Source organism: Alosa sapidissima, chromosome 13, assembly GCF_018492685.1.
Source record: "Alosa sapidissima isolate fAloSap1 chromosome 13, fAloSap1.pri, whole genome shotgun sequence".
NCBI classification, from domain to species: Eukaryota; Metazoa; Chordata; class Actinopteri; order Clupeiformes; family Clupeidae; genus Alosa; species Alosa sapidissima.
Window position 1 is genome coordinate 28,297,718 of NC_055969.1, and position 18,821 is coordinate 28,316,538.

Below are 18,821 nucleotides of genomic sequence, written 5' to 3' on the forward strand. Positions count from 1 at the left end.
TTATGAAAATGTATATATTTGGATGTCAACAGTTGTTTGTCGGATAACTACAATCATGGAAGCACAAGCACAAGCACTGGTCACTGGTATTTTCTCAGCCAAATCTGACCAGAGGGTTAAAGGGCTAAATAACAATTGGCATACAGGTCAAGGTTTGAAAGTCAACAATGGTGATTCTGGAAAAGCTCAAATCTCATTGCTCTCTCTCTCTCACTCTCTCTCTCTCTGTGTGTGTGTGTGTGTGTGTGTGTGTGTGTGTGTGTGTGTGTGTGTGCAGGGATGTAGTGGAGGCTAAATGCAAGTAAACACAGTTTATCCACCTCTTAAATTTCAGAAATAGAGTTTACCCACCTCTTATTAGAGTTTATCCACCTCTCAAAAGAGTTTATTCACTTTTAACATTCAAAATTCACACTGTATTATCCAACATTATTCTATATTCCCAATATGTACACTCATCATCAACACTCTAGGAACCATTTACTGTAATACCACTGGTATTGTTATAAACACTGGACAATAACCTCCACCATCATCAAACAAGTTCTGAATGCCTTTTTTAAAAAAAAATCTGATACCGCATGGCGCAGTTCACCTCACCGATATCGCAGAATTCATAATTTACCCACCTCTTATTTTACCACTACATCCCTGTGTGTGTGTGTGTGTGTGTGTGTGTGTGTGTGTGTGTGTGTGTGAACACAGAGGCTATGATTCAAGGTGACCTTTTTTTCTTGCTCAATTGTACTTTTCTGACGTAGCCCACACATACGTGGAATACAGAGGAACCAGTTTGGATCATATCATAAGGAAAGTGAAAGAAAAACAGTGTGATGACAAATGAATTGCAAAAACATGTTGAAATTACGGCTATAAACCCACATTCAGTGTTACCTTACATGTTATAGTGATAGAATCACTATGATGTGTCTTGGCACCGCGTTCAACGGTGTCACGGGGGAGGAACCGGATAGATCACTCCAACACAGTCGACTCTAGACGTGTGACCTCGCGGGAGGCAGCCAATCAACTATCCTCTAAGTTTAGGGTACCGTCTTAAGTCCTCTCCTCCGTTCCCCACGCCGTTACAGGTGTTACCCAGGCGCGCGAACGATACCGTAGTTGGAAATGAAGTACATGGGAAGAGGACTAATTTTTAGAGTCGTAATGGTCTTATCGTTTTTCTCACGCGGCTTACTTTGGACTTTTCGAGAGGATCAAGATGACAGGTAAAGAAGCCGCGAAATTCGGTGTCCTTTCTAGGGGCGAGTGCAATATCCCAGATGTTGAGCTGCGCTCCTCAGAGATACGTTAAGCTGTTCATGTTGTTCCGAGATGTAGGTATGATATTGAAGATACTCTTATCTGTCAAAATCACAGCATCTCTGTATTTTCCTTCAGAGAGGTCTGCTCAGAAAACAAAATTGCTACAACAAAGTACCCTTGTAAGAAGTCCACTGGGGAAGTAACAACATGTTACAGGTAGGTGGTCAATTTCAAATTTATTTGAAAGCATGCGTTCTGCGAAATGAAGTCTAGCTTAGAGGGCGAGGCAGAGTCAGAGATACTTTATTTATTTGTTGATGAACTTCATCGATAGTATAAGTATAGCCATCTCCATTCTTCATCCTCTTCCTCTCAGTTGAACATTTTGTGTAGTTTTGACATTGCTACATTATGTGCAAGTCAAAAGGTGTTGGACAGCATACTATAAAAATGTGGATAGCTTTTAATCATTTTATGGACTTCAATCAGTTGTAATTATTTTGCACGATGCAATTTGCCTCTGCCAAGTGACTGTTAATGTCAGTGAGAGTTTAAGATTGCTTTGTCATGAAGACATGTTTGATTCTCATTCAGGACTCCCATGATATCTAATGAGTAACCACTCACTGAGCCAGTAAACCATTTGTGTCACACATTTTCTAAACCCAACTGATGCCATAGGAAGTTCTTATACAATTCTTTCAGAATTTTGATTAGCATAAAAAAAATTCAACAGCCAAATAATTCAACCAAATAATTCAACAGATATAGGTGCTCCCAAATGTCAACACTCAAATCTAAATTTCAAACAGATAGATGCATGGGATGCAACCATATGGTTATCATCTGGGTGTCCCAAAGCAAACATACTGACCTATGGATCACCTATCACCTAACTTGCCCCTGTTCTGAGAAGCCAACGTGCATTACTAGAGAGGTTAAAGCCCCCAGCCCTTCACCAGACACTGCTCAGACATGACCCTGTAGTCTCTTGAGGTCTCCTTGCAAGTCCAAGACTAACAGGCCAACTGAGCAGCGCTGTCTCCCAAAACTCTGTCAAAAGGGAAAATGTGTGCCGATTTCTGTCTTTGGTTAGGGATTAAGAGGTTGGAACTTTAATCTGGTTTCATAGCCAAAGGTACACTAGGGTTAGGGTCCCTAACCCTCTGTTCCAGACAGAGCCCCATCACAGCATTTACTTAAGCTCATAGTGACAGCAGGTTACAATGTTGGGCTTTGCATCCATGCAACAGGATGTTTAAATGATTAGGGTGGGATATGAGGATTGGTTGGGCTCTGTGTCTTTGACATTGTTTATGCTAAAGAGAACAGGGACACACGTACTGTTGCGCCGGGTGCACCTTAGTCCACCTGCAAGTTGACACACGAGTCGCCGTGTAGCTTATGTTGTCTGTTCCAGCATGTGTGTCGAAATGAGCGTCTTTGAAGCTTTTGCCAAACAAAACTGCTATAAAGCCGCCCAGGGAGGGTATTTTACGCAGGCTTGAACGACCTCCCCACAAAAGCCAGTCATGCATGCATGTAGAAATTTGTATGTATGGTCTCAGGTGGCAGACCTGTCATCATTGGCAACACAGTGATATATTACTAGCACAAAATGACCCTACTTTTGATTCAAGTTGAAAAAGAAACAAGGCCCACTGAGCTTTGAATGTCTGCATGGGATTCACAGATTAAACCAGCAGGGGGGCTCTCCAACATACGCTATCCATACCTCAGATGTCATCATATCTGCTGAACAGACAGTGATGTAAATCACTCTGTCAGGGGTCCAGGTCCTCACACTCTTTAAGCCTGGACCGGGTTAGTTGAAGCAGGTCATCCTTGTTGGGACTGATCGTCAGCCAACCCTAAAAAACGGATAATGCTATAAAACAATACTAAATCAGGTTGTGTTGTGCTTGGTTTCAGTCCATCCTTTCAGATCTCTGAGTCTGGACTGAACTTGTTGGAGAGCTGTTGAAGCTGCATACCTCTTCTTTTTACCAGAAATGGGATACTAGATGAACTGGCAAAATCATTCACCTTGAAATGACTGTGCCTGTCATTGACAATGATAAATGTGTGTTTGCTAGTGCTGGCTCATTTAGTTTGTGATCAGATTGAAATTACATGATGAGTCTTTCATATGGAGACTAGTTAACATGAGTACATGAAGCTGGGATATTTATTGTGATGAGTTGAGTGGGAGACTTAAAAGACCAGATGATTAATTGTATGCTTTTATGTTTCTCTGGAGTTCAGTGTCACTGACTTTAAGAAAGGAAAATATGGAATGTTTAAGATATAAGAATGTAAGATGTTTAGGAGAGTTGCCAGCAGTTTACTTATCAGTTGATAAATTGATATACTGGTGTAGAATCTTTTTTCCATCATGAAACTCAAAGTGCCAGTGGTGCACACAGATGCTGTAGTTGAGAGTCAAAGCTAAGTGTCCTTGGTGCTGCAACGTGTTGTAAGGAACAAATGAAAGCTAGAGCATATCTAGAGTAACTGCACTGCAACCGTCATACACAATTGGTATGTGGCGTTTGTAATTGTTGCGCTTTGTTATTGCTCCAAATATTTCTGGGGGTCTCAGAGCTTGTGAGTTTGTTGTGTTCTCTCCTGCCTGCCCCCCCTCTCCCTCCCTCCTCTCCCTCCTCTGAAGCTGGAACATTCCAGGATAAAGCAGTTTGCAGTTTACTGAAATGGGACTAAAGGGCAGCTCATCCACAGCACAGCGGATATCACTGGCATTTCTCACCCCCTCGACACGACACCATTGGGCTGGGAGAGTAGCCATGACTCCGCACGTGCTGGTCATTCGCCTGCAAAGCGCTTGTTTATCTCCAGCAACAGCATGTTCATTATCTGGTAAAGCATAAACAAATGTTTAGGCTCAGAAGCCAAAGACATGTCCTCAGCAACCTCACCCCTGACATGTCCACTGGAGTGCTTTGAAAGGGATTCTGTGAGTTTCCGTCCAGCAAAAGGCCGTCATTCCATTTCTCAAAGCTCAGTCATATTGCAAATCTTCCGGGAATATGGGAAAGTCTCTTACACTAAAAATGAAGCCTTGCTTGCTCAATCAAAATACATCAGCACTTCTGTGGTAGTCATCATTGCATGTATTGTTTCAAGGTTGATTGTGGTATTGCCAGTGCATTTTCTAAGCAGTATTTTATATCTTTATTATATTATTTTTTATAAACATCAGGCATTTCTTCCAAAAATTGGCTTGTTCGATCAACTTGTATGATGCTCATTCCAGATTTCCGTCAGTGAAAAGCTGCCCTGATTTGATATCTTGAGTCCATTTAGTCAGTTCTGTGAGCCCATCAGCCCAAGCCCAAAGGCATGGCAGAGTGGAATTTCTTCATATTTTGCACCAGATTTATTGTTTGCTGGCTTGGCTGAAAGCAGTGAGACATGTGAGTCTCTATTTCATTGCAAAAGCAATATTATATAAGGCTGGCTCACGGTGCGAAGAGGAAGCATGGTATGATGAATCGATACATGTATTGCAGTAAAAGAAGATGTCAAGTTTTACTGCTAGTATGGAAAAGGATTTTATTTCCTGTGGATCAGGTGGTCTGTAGCACCTTTCGCTGTGGCTTACAGTGTTATTGTGTTTAGCTTTCATTGAGATATCCTACAGCAGGGACCTCAACATAATTTTTTTAAAACTGAGAATTAGCAATATCCATACTTTAATGGGCCCCTGAGAAATGGGGTGATAAAGACAGAGTCTCCATAGTCATGAACTCATAAAAACTGTGACAGAAATATGGAGTTTCTTTGGGACACCCAAACCAAATTAATCAGCGTCTTTATATTGTTGAAAGCTTTTGGCTCGGTCTAGTGAAAGATGAAATCTCTGTGGACATGGCTAAGCGCTTGGAGATTTGAGTGCATTCATACTTCATGTCTTCTGTTCCTCTCAACCAGCAATTTAGTCAAAGTCACTCTAAATTCCAAACATCCAAATTGGAAGTATCAAATGCAAATAATTCAGCCAGGAACAGATCATTTTACAGTAACAAAAAACACTTCAGGGACTTGTGTGTCACTCTTTATGAGTTGGCCGGAAATATTAGGCAATTGCCTGTGATTAATATCCTTTGCCGACATGGCATCCAGATGTTTCTTGTTACGCAAAAACGTTATCATTAGGCAACTGCTTGATGTATTTGAAAACGTCCTGATCCACAGTGGTCAGAGCAGTCATTGGGATTGGTCACAAAGATTGAGAAAGTCTTCTGTAGTTATGCGTACTTAGCGAATGTTCCTGCAGGAATGTCCACCTCCATATGAGGCTGCAGGAGCTGCAGGGTTTCACAGACTGGAGAGCGTCATTCTCTTGTGTTGAGCTGCCTGACTGGGCTGCCTCCCATCTGTTTGGAGTAAACAGAGTACTCTCACTGCAAGTGGGATTTAGCTGGAACCGTGTTTGAGTGAGATGCTTACCCGAATGGTATTTATTACAAAGTCTGTTGTGCTATCTCTTCTCCACTGCTCGGTCAGCTTTTGGAAAGTTAATGGGTGTCCAGAGGAGCACAAGGGCATCCAACCTTGTGTGGGGCATTTAAGTCATAAGAAACCTGCGGTGTATACACACCCCAGAAGGTTAACGTCAGCCCTGTGTGTGCAGAAACCTGGCATGGGTTGTCTGCAAAACACAATCAGCAAAACCAGTTTTGTTGGTCAAGACCGTGGACTCAAAAAAAAAAAAAAACATTTCCCCATTGGCTTGCAAGGCCCAAATCAAAATGTGTGAGCGTGTGTTTGTTTGTGTGGTTTCACCAGAATTAGCTACAGGCACATGCTTTATGTAATGAGCATGTTGAAAAGATCTGGCTGATAGATGTAAAAATGCCTCCACCTTGCATATCTGCACAGTTACACACTTCATCTAACAATAATGATAGTGTTGTGTTTGGCAAGCAAGTGTTGCAAAAGTCAGAGCAAGGCACAGTAAATAGTGCAGTGAGGTTTTCTCTAACTTTTAGAGTAATAACTAATTCTAATCACAACTTATACTGTACTTCGCCCTTAAGCATACATCTGAAATGCCCAACACGCGAACACTCGAACACCCAAACACAATTTAGTAAGATAATGCAAAGAGCTGCTAATAACATCTAATAATAACACTGATCTGGCAGTCAATCAATAAAAATCCAATTATTGGCTATTTATTCACCATTTATGACATTTCTGGGGTTAGTGCTGTGGGGTGGATGAATTATTTATTTGTTTCAGCTGGGTTGTCTTGGATATTGGTATAACATTTCAATTTAGGTGAAAGAGACATGTCTGTTCCTGAAATGTTGTCATCACACCTTATCAGTCATGTATTTTTTTAGTTAGTGTCTTTAAGTAAAATGGTTTCAAATGGTGCTCACCAAGTTTGACATATTTCAAACAGGTGGAACTTGCACTGTTTGATCTCTTCTATTCAGTTTACAGAAATACTCTTAGATCAAGAAAACACTGTTAGGCTATATTGTCCTTTTTATCGCCAGTAAGATTGATGATTCTCTCAGTAACCCTGCTGCATGCAAAGAGACACTTGACATGGAGGATTTGCAGGCACATGTGGCTGTGCTCTCCCATCAGTCACTTGAGATAAGCGGTCCATCCCACTCAGCCTCACTATCGCCAGGGGCAACAGCCTCCCGACCATCAACCCCCAGCCTTTGCCTGATGAATCAGCCCTTATGTCTCCCCTCAATCACTCACTCTCTCTCTCACCCACTCACTCAGGGAGCTCCATGCCAGTGTCTGGCCTGTCCTCCCCAGCTGGAGATAAAAAGCCAGACTGGGACAGGAATGCTGTCAGGGGCTCGTTACTTCACATTTTAATAAACGCTCAGTAGCTGGCTAAGAAAATGCAAAATTACATTGTTTCTCCATCCTCCTCCACAAGTCCTGGTAATCGTCTCAGGTCTGATGTGGGCGTTGTTTTGGTGATTGGGCTGTTGCTTTTGATTTTGTGGTTGTACAACTCTCAAATGTTATGTGTGTCGTGCACCATGTTAAGACCATACTCATGCAAATTCCCATCTCAGTCCGTTGCAAATCATTAAAACCAGAAGGGTCTCATTTTGTCTGCTACTAATTAAACCACAGAAATAAAAAGGATCATCTGTCGCGATTCTCATCTTTGAAGTTCTCCCTTCACTTTTTTAGAGACTTTAATTCCCAGCTAAACTTACAACCGTGTTGGCAGCGTGTGTTTTCCCAGTCGTGTGTTGTGTTTATGTTGGGCTGAGGTGGACATCCTCATGTTACTGAGCCCCTTTCACACATCAGACTAATCCCTCAATAGTCTGCACAGCAGCTCCAGGCCCCAGCCACACAGAGCGAGAGAACTAAATAATGACCTGTTCTCAGCAGGTGCTGGAGCGTATTCCCTCAGAGTGGACTTGAGCACAAAACTCTCTGTCTATTGGGTGCCATTAACTTGTCTATATACCCTACGGCATTTTTTGCAGTTCTCAAATATCCAGCTATTAACTGGGAGACAATACAAGCTATGTAAGTTCATTGCATTTCTTGGTCTGTGAAATAACTTGCAAACATCAATAACAATCCTTTTCTATCAAACAAACCGCAATAGGAAAACAAACATCCCTAATATTGACTATATAAATCTTGTAACAATTTACAACACATTCTATTATAGTCATTTGTTATAAATGCAGAATTTCATTCCTATTTTAATTGGATATACTTAAAACATATGCCTTTGAAGAGACTATGATAAGATCTCAGCCTTTTCTAATTGAATGCAGCTTAGGATATTGTTTAGTGCCATGTGACGTTGAATAAGTTAGGGGAAAGCCATCAATCCAACCAAGCTTGTCATTGCTCTATGAATTAAAATTTCTTTTCTTTCTTCAAATTATCATTTTTACAGATGAATAAGAAATGGGACATAACACTTACAGGCCTCTCCAAGCTCACCAATCATACTCTGGGATTTTGAATAAACAAGTGCAACAGCACACTGAATAAGAGTGTCATACTCTTAGCTACTATAGGCTCTTCAACTGAAGAAACAGACTGCCAGGGTGTTTATTTCAAATGCCAGAGTAGGCTTGCTGTAAATATCTCACACTCAATTTATGAGTGTGAGATATTTATCTTGTTTCAAAGCGACACGGCGTCCCGGTGTTCCCGGTGACAGTATAGGCATGTTGTCAGTGATGCCAGTAACGTGTTACTTAGTAACGCGTTAGTCTATTTTGACCACTTTTTTCGGTAACGAGTAATCTAACACGCTACTATTTACAAACCAGTACTCAGATTAAAGTTACTTATCTAAATCACTGTGCGTTACTATTTTTGTCATTTTCCTTAGTAAAAAGATATATTCTTTGCTTTCTTCTTGTCTCGGGGATTAAAGTCATGTAGGCTATGCCAACCTTTTCAGCATGAAGACAACTCATGTGTAAAACCACGCAATGACACAAACGTAAACAACAATGGAGGGAGGAGAGAGATGCACGTTTTATCTATAGTCATTATTTTGAGTTTGTGTCAGCTAAACATTATCCTAGAAATCTAGACGCGCCCCTAGTGGCAGCAAATTACATTTGCTGCCAGGGCTAGTCTAGCAACTCTCCGTTGGCTTGTGAGCTCCAGAAATCGAAACTTAATCAGGACATTGAAATCGTGTATAGAGTCGTTTGGTGGGCTTAACATAATGATTGATGGCAGAGTTGCAACGGTTTGACTTGAATTCCCTGCTACTTGAAAACAAATATCCTATTGCGTGCAGAGGGAATTTGAAAGACAACTGATTATCCCGCCCCTCGGACTGAGCACTGCGAACGGTGAGTGCCCAGACCCTACATTTTAATGTGGGTCTGGCTCGCCAGGCTAGCTAAACATGACAACACGTTGTACATTCTGTGCTGGCGACAAAGTGCTGTCTAGCTAGACATCCCAAGTCTCCCGAAGTTTTGGGAGTCTCCCACATATTGATATCCTGACGCCCGCAAATTACATAAAATCTCCCGGAACCTAGAGCGAAGAAGAGCACGCAAGCCAGACCGGACTTCGCGTGTATGGCAAGCCGATTGAGCATTTATTCAAATATCTTGATATCAGGCATAATTGTCATGTACATGCAAGCCATTTCTGTCCACTAGTTAACTAGTGAGCAATTTCTGTGTGAACTAGTTAACTAGTGACAGCCAAAATGCTCACTAGTTAACTAGTAAGGCCCAAATTATCTCTAGTTAACTAGTTCATATGTTTCATATCTTACTAGTTAACTAGTAATGCTCAGCATGTTCACTAGTTAACTAGTGGACACTGAAACTAGTTTAAAGACTTCTATATTTTACTAGTCAACTAGTAAGGTACAAAAATGTTTACTAGCTGACTACTGAATGTCAAATTCCCACTTGTTAACTTCTATGTAATTTGGCCAGCCGCTTGAGCATTTATTCTGATATCTTGATATCAGGCCAACATGCAAGCCATTTTTGTCAACTAGTTAACTAGTGAGCCATGTTTGTGCACACTAGTTAACTAGTGACAGCATAAATGCCCACTAGTTAACTAGTGAACACATATTAGCTTCACTAGTTAACTAGTGAGAGCCACAAATGTCCACTAGTTAACTAGTAAAGGCCAAAATGCATACCAGTCAGCTAGTTGAAGTCTTTTGGGTCTCACTAGTTAACTAGTGACAGGCAAAAATGTGCACATGTTTACTAGTGAAGGCAAAACTCCTCACTAGTTAACTAGTTGGAGTAGGTCAATGTCAGTAGTTAACTAGTGAACCATAAATGGCTTACTAGCTAGCTAGGTGATGGCAGCAGGCTCACTAGTTAACTAGTTGATGCATCCTTTGTCCAAACTAGTTAACTAGTGAGGTCATAAATGTATACTAGTAAACTAGATGTACCGCAGAGCGGTACAAAATATGACCGCCGCCCAGTCCAGCACATGTTTTCCACAAAAATAAGTCACGCTGAAAGGCATATATGATTCTAACTGTCTCACTGAATTGCATTATGCACACTCAATTCTCACTGGTATCTGCTAGACAACAAGTACCAAAACATGATTAGTTCATAGATTTCACATGTAATATACATTTTATACAACCCCACCCCTATCTTGCCTGTTCATAATTCTGAGAAATTCTTGAATTGTGTGCATGTGTGCGTGTACATGTTTATGTGCCTGTGTGTGTGTGCATGTGCATGCATGCGTATATATGTCTACTGTGTGAGTATGTGTCATACGTACTGTAGGATTACTGTGAATGTATGTGTGTGCGTGTGTATCTGTTTATGCACATGTGTGCATATGGAATGGGTTTACATGACCCCTGGAGGCAAACATACGCAAAACATTGGTCATCCTAGGCCCTACGGTTCTTAAGATATTCACAGAAAACTGTGTCTGCCCTACCCTCCTTTCGGGGGGTGCAGTCCAGCGGGGGGGCTACAGATCAAAACGAAAAGCGATGTTTCCATGCTATCCATGTGGGGTTACATGCCCACCAAGTTTCGTGTACCCCGGTCTTTCAGTGTCCCGGGAATCCTTGTTGGTGTACGGTCACTAAATGTACACATACATTATTTTATTGTAAGGCCCCCCATGAACGAAAGTCCACGAAACTTGGCATGCATTCGGAGGGTGTCATAATGATCCTACACAATTTCGTGCAGTTTTGACCATGTCAGCCAGAGATATTGTGATGAAAACACCTAATGTTTTGCTTTTTAATTTTTAACTAGGTGGCGCTATACATGAAATAAGTGGTAATGGGATAGGTTGACATGCCCCCTTAAGACCAACATACAAAAAAAGGTGGACCTCCTAGGCCCTACGGTTCTCGAGATATTTACAGAAAACTGTCTCCGGCCACCTACAGGCCAGTTGGTGTATAGTAACATAAATTAATTTATTGTGTGGCCCCCCATGAACGGAATTCCACGAAACTTGGCGTGCATTCAGAGGGTGTCATAATGATCCTACACTTCCAATTTCGTGCAGTTTTGACTATGTTAGGTCAAAGATACCTGCGATTACAACACCTCATTTTTACTTTTTTGTGTTTAACTAGGTGGCACTATACATGAAATGAGTGGTTATGGAATGGGTTGACATGGCCCTTTGAGATCAACATACCAAAAAAAAAATGGTCCTCCTAAACCCTACGGTTCTCGAGATATTCACAGAAAACTGTGTCTGCCCTACCCTCCTTTCGGGGGGTCCAGTCCAGCGGGGGGGCTACAGATCAAAACGAAAACAGGAGGTTCCATGCTATCCATGTGGGGTTACATGCCCACCACGTTTTGTGTACCCCGGTCTTACAGTGTCCCGGGAATCCTTGACGGAAATTTGGACATGCGAAAAAGAAAAAAGAAAAAAAAAAAATCTGACTAAACCTATATGACCGCCGCTTCGCTGCGCGGCGGTCATAACTAGTTGAAGCCTAAATTCACACTAGTCAGCTAGTGGCGCAGAATTCAAATTAGGAGGCGGAGAACTCTGAAAATTGAGGCTTTCTATTGGCTCCCTATGTCCAAATAGAACATGACAACCAATCACAGCGCAGAATTTCACAAAATCCCACCCACAACATTTGCATGTGGCACACAAGTTAACATGCTGGCCAAAGGAACTTTAACTAGTAAACTAGTGGCTTCAATGTGACACTTACATGTAAACTAGTGAAGGCAGAACTGCTCACTAGTTAACTAGTGAAGACACAAATGCCCACTAGTTAACTAGTGAGGTCTAAAAAGTGTCACTAGTTTACTAGTGTGCACCAAAACACCCACTAGTGAACTAGTGATGGCAATTTCCATTCGACTAGTTAACTAGTGAGGTGCAAAAAGTGTCACTAGTTTACTAGTGTGCTCCAAAACGCCCACTAGATAACTAGTGAAGGCCATTTCAGCCCCACTAGTTAACTAGTGAGATGCCAAAATGGTCACTTGTTAACATGTAAAGGCAAAAATACCCTCTAGTTTACTAGTGAGGGTGTTGTAGGCCTTACTAGTTAACTAGTGGCATGTATATTTTGTTCACTAGTTAACTAGTTACACCTAAAAAGAGAAACAAGCTGACCGTTTTTGTCCACTAGTTAACTAGTGGAACAATTGAAGTCTCACTAGTTTGCATGTGTGGCAGTGAAGCAGCTCACTAGTTAACTAGTGCCTGAAACGGCTATTATGCAAATTCTAATGAGAGGGTGGGTAGAAGACTCCTATTGGGTATTATGTAAGAGTCCCACCCAGTCTAAAAGTAAATTTACTGTTCATAGCCTCGCGATCAGGTCCTGATGGGTGCCCCTAGTGGCTAAAGTGACACACTGCTCTGCAACGGTACTTCAGTATAGATAGTAAAGCAGAGCCTGCAGTATGCAGTATCTCATATTCTGTCAAAATGGTTTTTAATAATAACAGGGAAACCCCATGCTTTAACAAGTGAGCTCTTAGTGATCCACACCAAAGATTCAAGGGATCGATTTTAATATTATTCTTTGTTTATTGTTGCTAGGCAACCACAGACATATATGTATCCATTCTGTCACGCTTTTCTGATTAATAACTGAAAAACAAAAGATTGTACACATTAACTGCACATGGTTTCAAAAGTAATTAAAAGCTCAAAGATCAAGAAAAAAACTTCATGCACTTCTAAAGAATTGAACCCTGGTCTCCCCCATGATCTCCTGCTGCTTAACTACTTGAGCTAGTCTTGCCACGTCAGCAAGCTATCATCAATATTCATGTTACTGAAACGTTTTGTTGCTAGGCAACCATATACAAATGCCTCCAGTTTTATCGCGATTTTCAGACTAATAACTGAAAAACTAAAGATTGTAGACATTAACTGAACGAAGATTACAACAATACACCACAACTTTGTCTCTAGACATGTTATCAAAACATATTTTTATGCTCAAACGATCTTAGTTTATAAAAGTTTTCTCTTAGAACAGCCTGGACGAAGTCAGCCATGTTTTCTAGGTTTCTGAGTCCTAAATGGACCAATCAAAATCCTTGTTCCGCCTTCTTCATTTGCATGCAAGTGTGACATTGCACACTAGTTAACTAGTGGCCAATGTTATGTCCCACTAGTTAACTAGTTGCACAAAATGCCAGCCGTTTGTGTATTTATTCAAATTCCACTAGTTTACTAGTGTGAGGGGCATTTTCCTCCTGCTAGTTCATTATGGACAGTGTTTTGTCTTCACTAGCTAACATGTAAGGCTCAAAATGCCCTCTATAAGCTAGTGAAAGGCATTAATAATGCAGATATGCTCACTAGTTAACTAGTGAGCATGTCCTGTTCCATTACTAGTAAACTAGTAAGGCCAAACATGTCAACTAGTTAACTAGTGAAGGCCAATGTGTCACTAGTTAACTAGTAAGAGTACCTTTTGCATTACTAGTGAACTAGATAGCTCCAAAAACAGCCACTAGTGTGTATCTTGTGCGCACTAGTTAACTAGTGAGCTGCTTCACTGCCACACATGCAAACTAGTGAGACTTAAATGTTCCACTAGTTAACTAGTAGACAAAAACGGTCAGCTTGTTTGTGTTTTTAGGTGTAACTAGTTAACTAGTGAACAAAATATGCATGCCACTAGTTAACTAGTAAGGCCCACAACACCCCCACTAGTAAACTAGTGGGTATTTTGGCCTTTACATGTTAACAAGTGACCATTTTGGCATCTCACTACTAGTGGGGCTGAAATGGCCTTCACTAGTTAACTAGTGGGCATTTTGGGGCACACTAGTAAACTAGTGACACTTTTTGCACCTCACTAGTTAACTAGTCGAATGGAAATTGCCATCACTAGTTCACTAGTGGGTGTTTTGGTGCACACTAGTAAACTAGTGACACTTTTTAGACCTCACTAGTTAACTAGTGGGCATTTGTGTCTTCACTAGTTAACTAGTGAGCAGTTCTGCCTTCACTAGTTTACATGTAAGTGTCACACTGAAGCCACTAGTTTACTAGCTAGAGTACCTTTAGCCAGCATGTTAACTTGTGTGCCACATGCAAATGTTGTGCGTGGGATTTCGTGAAATTCTGCACTGTGATTGGTTATCATGTTCTATTTGGACATAGGGAGCCATTAGAAAGCCTCAATTTCCAGAATTCTTCGTCTCCTAATTTGAATTTCGCGCCACTAGTTGACTAGTGTGAATTTTGTCTTGAACTAGTTTACTAGTATACATTTATGACCTCACTAGTTAACTAGTTTGGACAAATGATGCATCAACTAGTTAACTAGTGAGCCTACTGCCATCAACTAGCTAGCTAGTAAGCCATTTATGGTTCACTAGTTAACTAGTGACATTGACCTACTGCAACTAGTTAACTAGTGAGGTGTTTTGCCTTCACTAGTAAACATGTGCACATTTTTGGCTGTCACTAGTTAACTAGTGAGACCCAAAAGCCTTCAACTAGCTGACTGGTATGCATTTTGGCCTTTACTAGTTAACTAGTGGACATTTCTGGCTCTCACTAGTTAACTAGTTAACACAACGGAGAGGGAGAGAGAGAGGAGTGGTGCGTGTGTGCCTGCAAGCGCATCCAAGACAGAGCATCCTGGTCTGTTTTGCTAAAAAACCAATCAGTTTTCAGTGTAGGTGGGCTTATATCTCTTTTCTCCCGAACTTAATTAATCAGTTCAGTTAGTGTATCTAGGAACAGGAGCGTCATGGCAGAGTCAATGCCCCTCAAAAAGGAACATTTAAGACCCATTTCACATCAGACTACACAAAAGTGTACCCAATTGTCTCATAAGAGTAAAACATAATGATAGTATTGCACACTGCACTGTTTGTAACAGTGACTTTAGCATTGCTCACGGCGGGTTAAATGATTGCAAAAGACTTGTTGAGGTGATATTTTACTATCACAATTTCTATCAATAGGCCTTCCTTATTTGGTGTACTGACTAGACATTATTGAACAAACATCTGCATTTCAGTATCTAAGTACAGTAGGTTAGGTTGGGATGTCTGCTATACATTATTAAAATGCACTTCCAGTATAGTGAGTATTGGCAAAACCGGTTATCATTTTTATGTTGAGGCGGTGGGGGTGTTGTCGGCAGCTGCTGAAAGTAACTAATAAAGTAACTTGTAATCTAACTTAGTTACTTTTAAAATCAAGTAATCAGTAAAGTAACTAAGTTACTTTTTAAAGGAGTAATCAGTAATCAGTTATCAGATTTCTTTTTCAAGGTAACTGTGGCAACACTGCATGTTGTTGAGGTCAAGATCCGCTGATTCCCAGATGTTTTTCCAAACACTTCATACTGGATACTCACTTGTGCTACTGTGTGTAGGGGCTCAGTGAGTGTTGTGGAGAGGGAAGGGACAATGGACCCTTTCAACAAGGTAAACAAAAACAATGCTTGAACGTTCTATTTGGGCCCCAATCTACTTCCTCTGCATTAAGATAACATATGGAATGTTAAAAAGGAAGTCTTGTGGGGCCAACTATGATGCTGATAATGGAACTCTCTTGAAAGGGTCCATAGTTTATTCATTTACCATATCTTTATCATTTTGTCAAACTCGATACTACACTTGTGCATTTAGCTAGACACCTGCCAAGTGTGAAGTCAGTTGTATGGACAAACAGTTAGAGGCACATAAACAGACACACATACAGACAAATGTTCCTCGATTGTATTTACCTTTGCTGTAGAAATGTACACACTCTTCCAGCTGCAATTCTTTGATGTATTTCTTGATGATTCTAGTAGCTGCCATTGCTATTACCGTGTGTTGTTGCTTCATCAAGCTCTACCACTGCCACTTCAATTTCAAAACTGTAACATCCTCTCTGGTCACTGGTCATCCTGGTGGATGAGGGAAATCATAGCTCCTACGTAGCAAGTATCTGCTTAGCAAATTGCTGCTTCATTTTGCATTGTTATTTCTACTCGTGGTAAAGGCAACATAGAGCAGAAGTAAACAAGAACATTTTGGAGTTGTTAAATTATTTATTTTGTCATTTTTGGGAGTTATAGACTAACTTGTGTAACCTACTTCCAGTGCATTATGCCAAGTGAGGCTAACAATGTGGGTGTCAGACTGGGTTATTACTTACACAGAGAACACAAAGGTTTGTATTCTGTTATCCAACTCTGGGGTACACAGCAAATAAGCTCATTTCCCAAAAAGTGACGTGATCCTTTAAAGCCCATTAAGAAACTATCTCTGCCTAGTTCTGCATACAGTACATCTTAAAAAATGGTAGGTTTGTTTATTTGCATTTTGTGCAACTTTAAAGATTCAAGTTTATGATTCATTAGAATCTTGGGTGGCTTACAGTGTAACACACACGTATTCAGTCTCCCTCAGACATGTCTGAGCAGTGATTGCCCTAAAAAGACCGGGCAGACTGTGGTCATTTAAGACGTTGCTCAGACATAAACTCTGTTCTTGGTCATAACCATGTGCCACACTACAGTCCTGCCATGGCAGAGTTTTCACACAGATTGTAATGGCTGAAGCAATCGTTTACAAACTGCACAGTTTGAAGTCCCATTAGTGTTCCATTATGGGCTTCAGTTTAAAAAGGAGCACAGAGTTGCCACAAAAGCCATGACAGTGGGGCTTAGGTGTGGTGCAGGTATTGAGAACATTTGGCCTTTTGAGGAAATCAACCTGCGCCTTGGCATGTAATTGTCTTTACTTGGGCAGGCGCCATCTTTCCTGCACCTGTTGCTACTTGCTAAGGTATAGATTGCATTTGTTCTGCCAAGCGGCTTATTTTCTGAGAACAGTTTGCCACAGTTAGGATATTTTGAGAACTTGTAATGGGGACTGGTAAAAATATACTGAGCATATCAGTTGCACTTCACATCGAAAATGTTGGTGAATATACCTGTACTGTAATCAATGCACTAATCAGACTCAATAATGTGTGTTTTTTCAGTAGTGCACATTATCTTTTCATATTTCATTACTTTACCACACATGTTGAGGTTGTCAATGTTTGGTTTCTAAATGCCTGACAAAGAGATATATTGGGCACTTGATAACAATTCATATTGTAGAGACGTTCTTACTCCTTTGTTATAGCCAACAAGGATGTGACTGAACTTGCAAGTCAGTCAGTTCCTCAAAGCTACATCATGTTCCAGACAGTAAACACATTCAGTTCACTTTCTCCTCATATTATCTGGTGAGAGATGACTTTGAACCTACTCATCCAGGCTGTGGCGTCTCCACTGACCTCAAGCAGTCGGAGCTCACAGATTGCCCACACTTGTGATTATTCATCGTCTGATTATTTATCATCAGAGAGTCTCTCTCTGCTCATATGTCAAGTCAAGTCAAGTCAAGTCGGCTTTTATTGTCAATTTCTTTACATGCACTGGTCATACAAAGAATTGAAATTTCGTTTCTTACTTTCCCATGCAGACATAGACATGCTTTAAATACAGACATAGACATACTATAGACATAGCCATAGACAATAAACATTAAATTAAAGTGCAAGACTGAAATATAGAACATGTATGTATCAAAATAGAAATATAGGACATATATATAAAAAAAAATAGAGGTAGTTGTGTTGTATATTTATATAGTCTTAACAGTTACATGAAGTTTAAACTTGTGCTTGTGTGACCTGTATATTTACATTGATATGCAGTATGCAGTAATTTCAAGTATATCAGGCTTGATGTGAAGCAGCAACACGTTAGGCTGCGCAGTCACAGTGCAGTTCCACAGGGCGGTGTTGGGTAAACACATATGTATATGTGTTTAGGAAGAATAACCTGTCTAAGAACGCGTCAGATGCCAATGTACTCCACCCAGCCACATCACCCCCAAGGAAAAAAGAAAAACAAAAGCACTGCTGAAGTGAGTTGTTAGTTTGATCGTTATGTTTGGCAGTTAAGTCGTTTGGCTTTATGGTCCAGAGAATGATTAAGCTTAATTTCCTGTTTTTTACAAAATATTTATGTATGCAGCGTCCAATTGGGTGGCATTTTTCTGTATTTGTGTAGAGAGAGAGAGAGAGAGAGAGAGAGAGAGAGAGAGAGAGAGAGAGAGAGAGAGAGAGAGAAGGGGGGGGGGTGTTACAAGGGGGTTAAAGAGGAATACAATATGCAACCATTGGACTGGCCTGTGGCCCATGCTCTTTTGTGTAATCGTCTGTGTGTTTACCTGAGCAGCACCATTGCCAAGAGCAATAAATGGATGGTCAGGATTTTAGGCAAAACAAAACAACAAGGTTTACATTTGGGGAGAACAATGAAGCCACATGTGGTTCAGACACTGCTAGTAACAAGCTGTTCCCCCATCCTAGCTCCCTTGCCCCCCACATGGAAACTTCATGGTGCTCCTTCCCCCTCTCTCTGTACCGCTCTCTCTCTCTCTCTCTCTCCCCCCTCTCCCTGTACTGCTCTCTCTCTCCCCCCTTTCTCTATATTGCTCTCTCTCTCTTTCCTTCCCTCTCTCTGCCTCTTTCTTCATAGAGGTAACATTTGTAAAAGAGAGCCAGTCACGCATTTGTTTTTCTCCTATAAACAA

At 40.9% G+C, this 18,821-nt stretch overlaps 1 protein-coding gene across 1 annotated transcript in view; it reads left to right on the forward strand.

The window, feature by feature from the left end:
• Positions 1-984: 984 nt before the first annotated feature.
• The window catches only part of ccbe1 (collagen and calcium binding EGF domains 1), a 45,752-nt gene continuing 27,915 nt past the window's right edge, over positions 985-18,821 (forward strand). The window contains exons 1-2 of the mRNA XM_042060328.1: positions 985-1,229; positions 1,402-1,482. Coding sequence (XP_041916262.1) covers positions 1,129-1,229; positions 1,402-1,482 — 182 coding nt within the window. The 5' untranslated portion in view covers positions 985-1,128. The remainder of the gene's footprint in view (positions 1,230-1,401; positions 1,483-18,821) is intronic.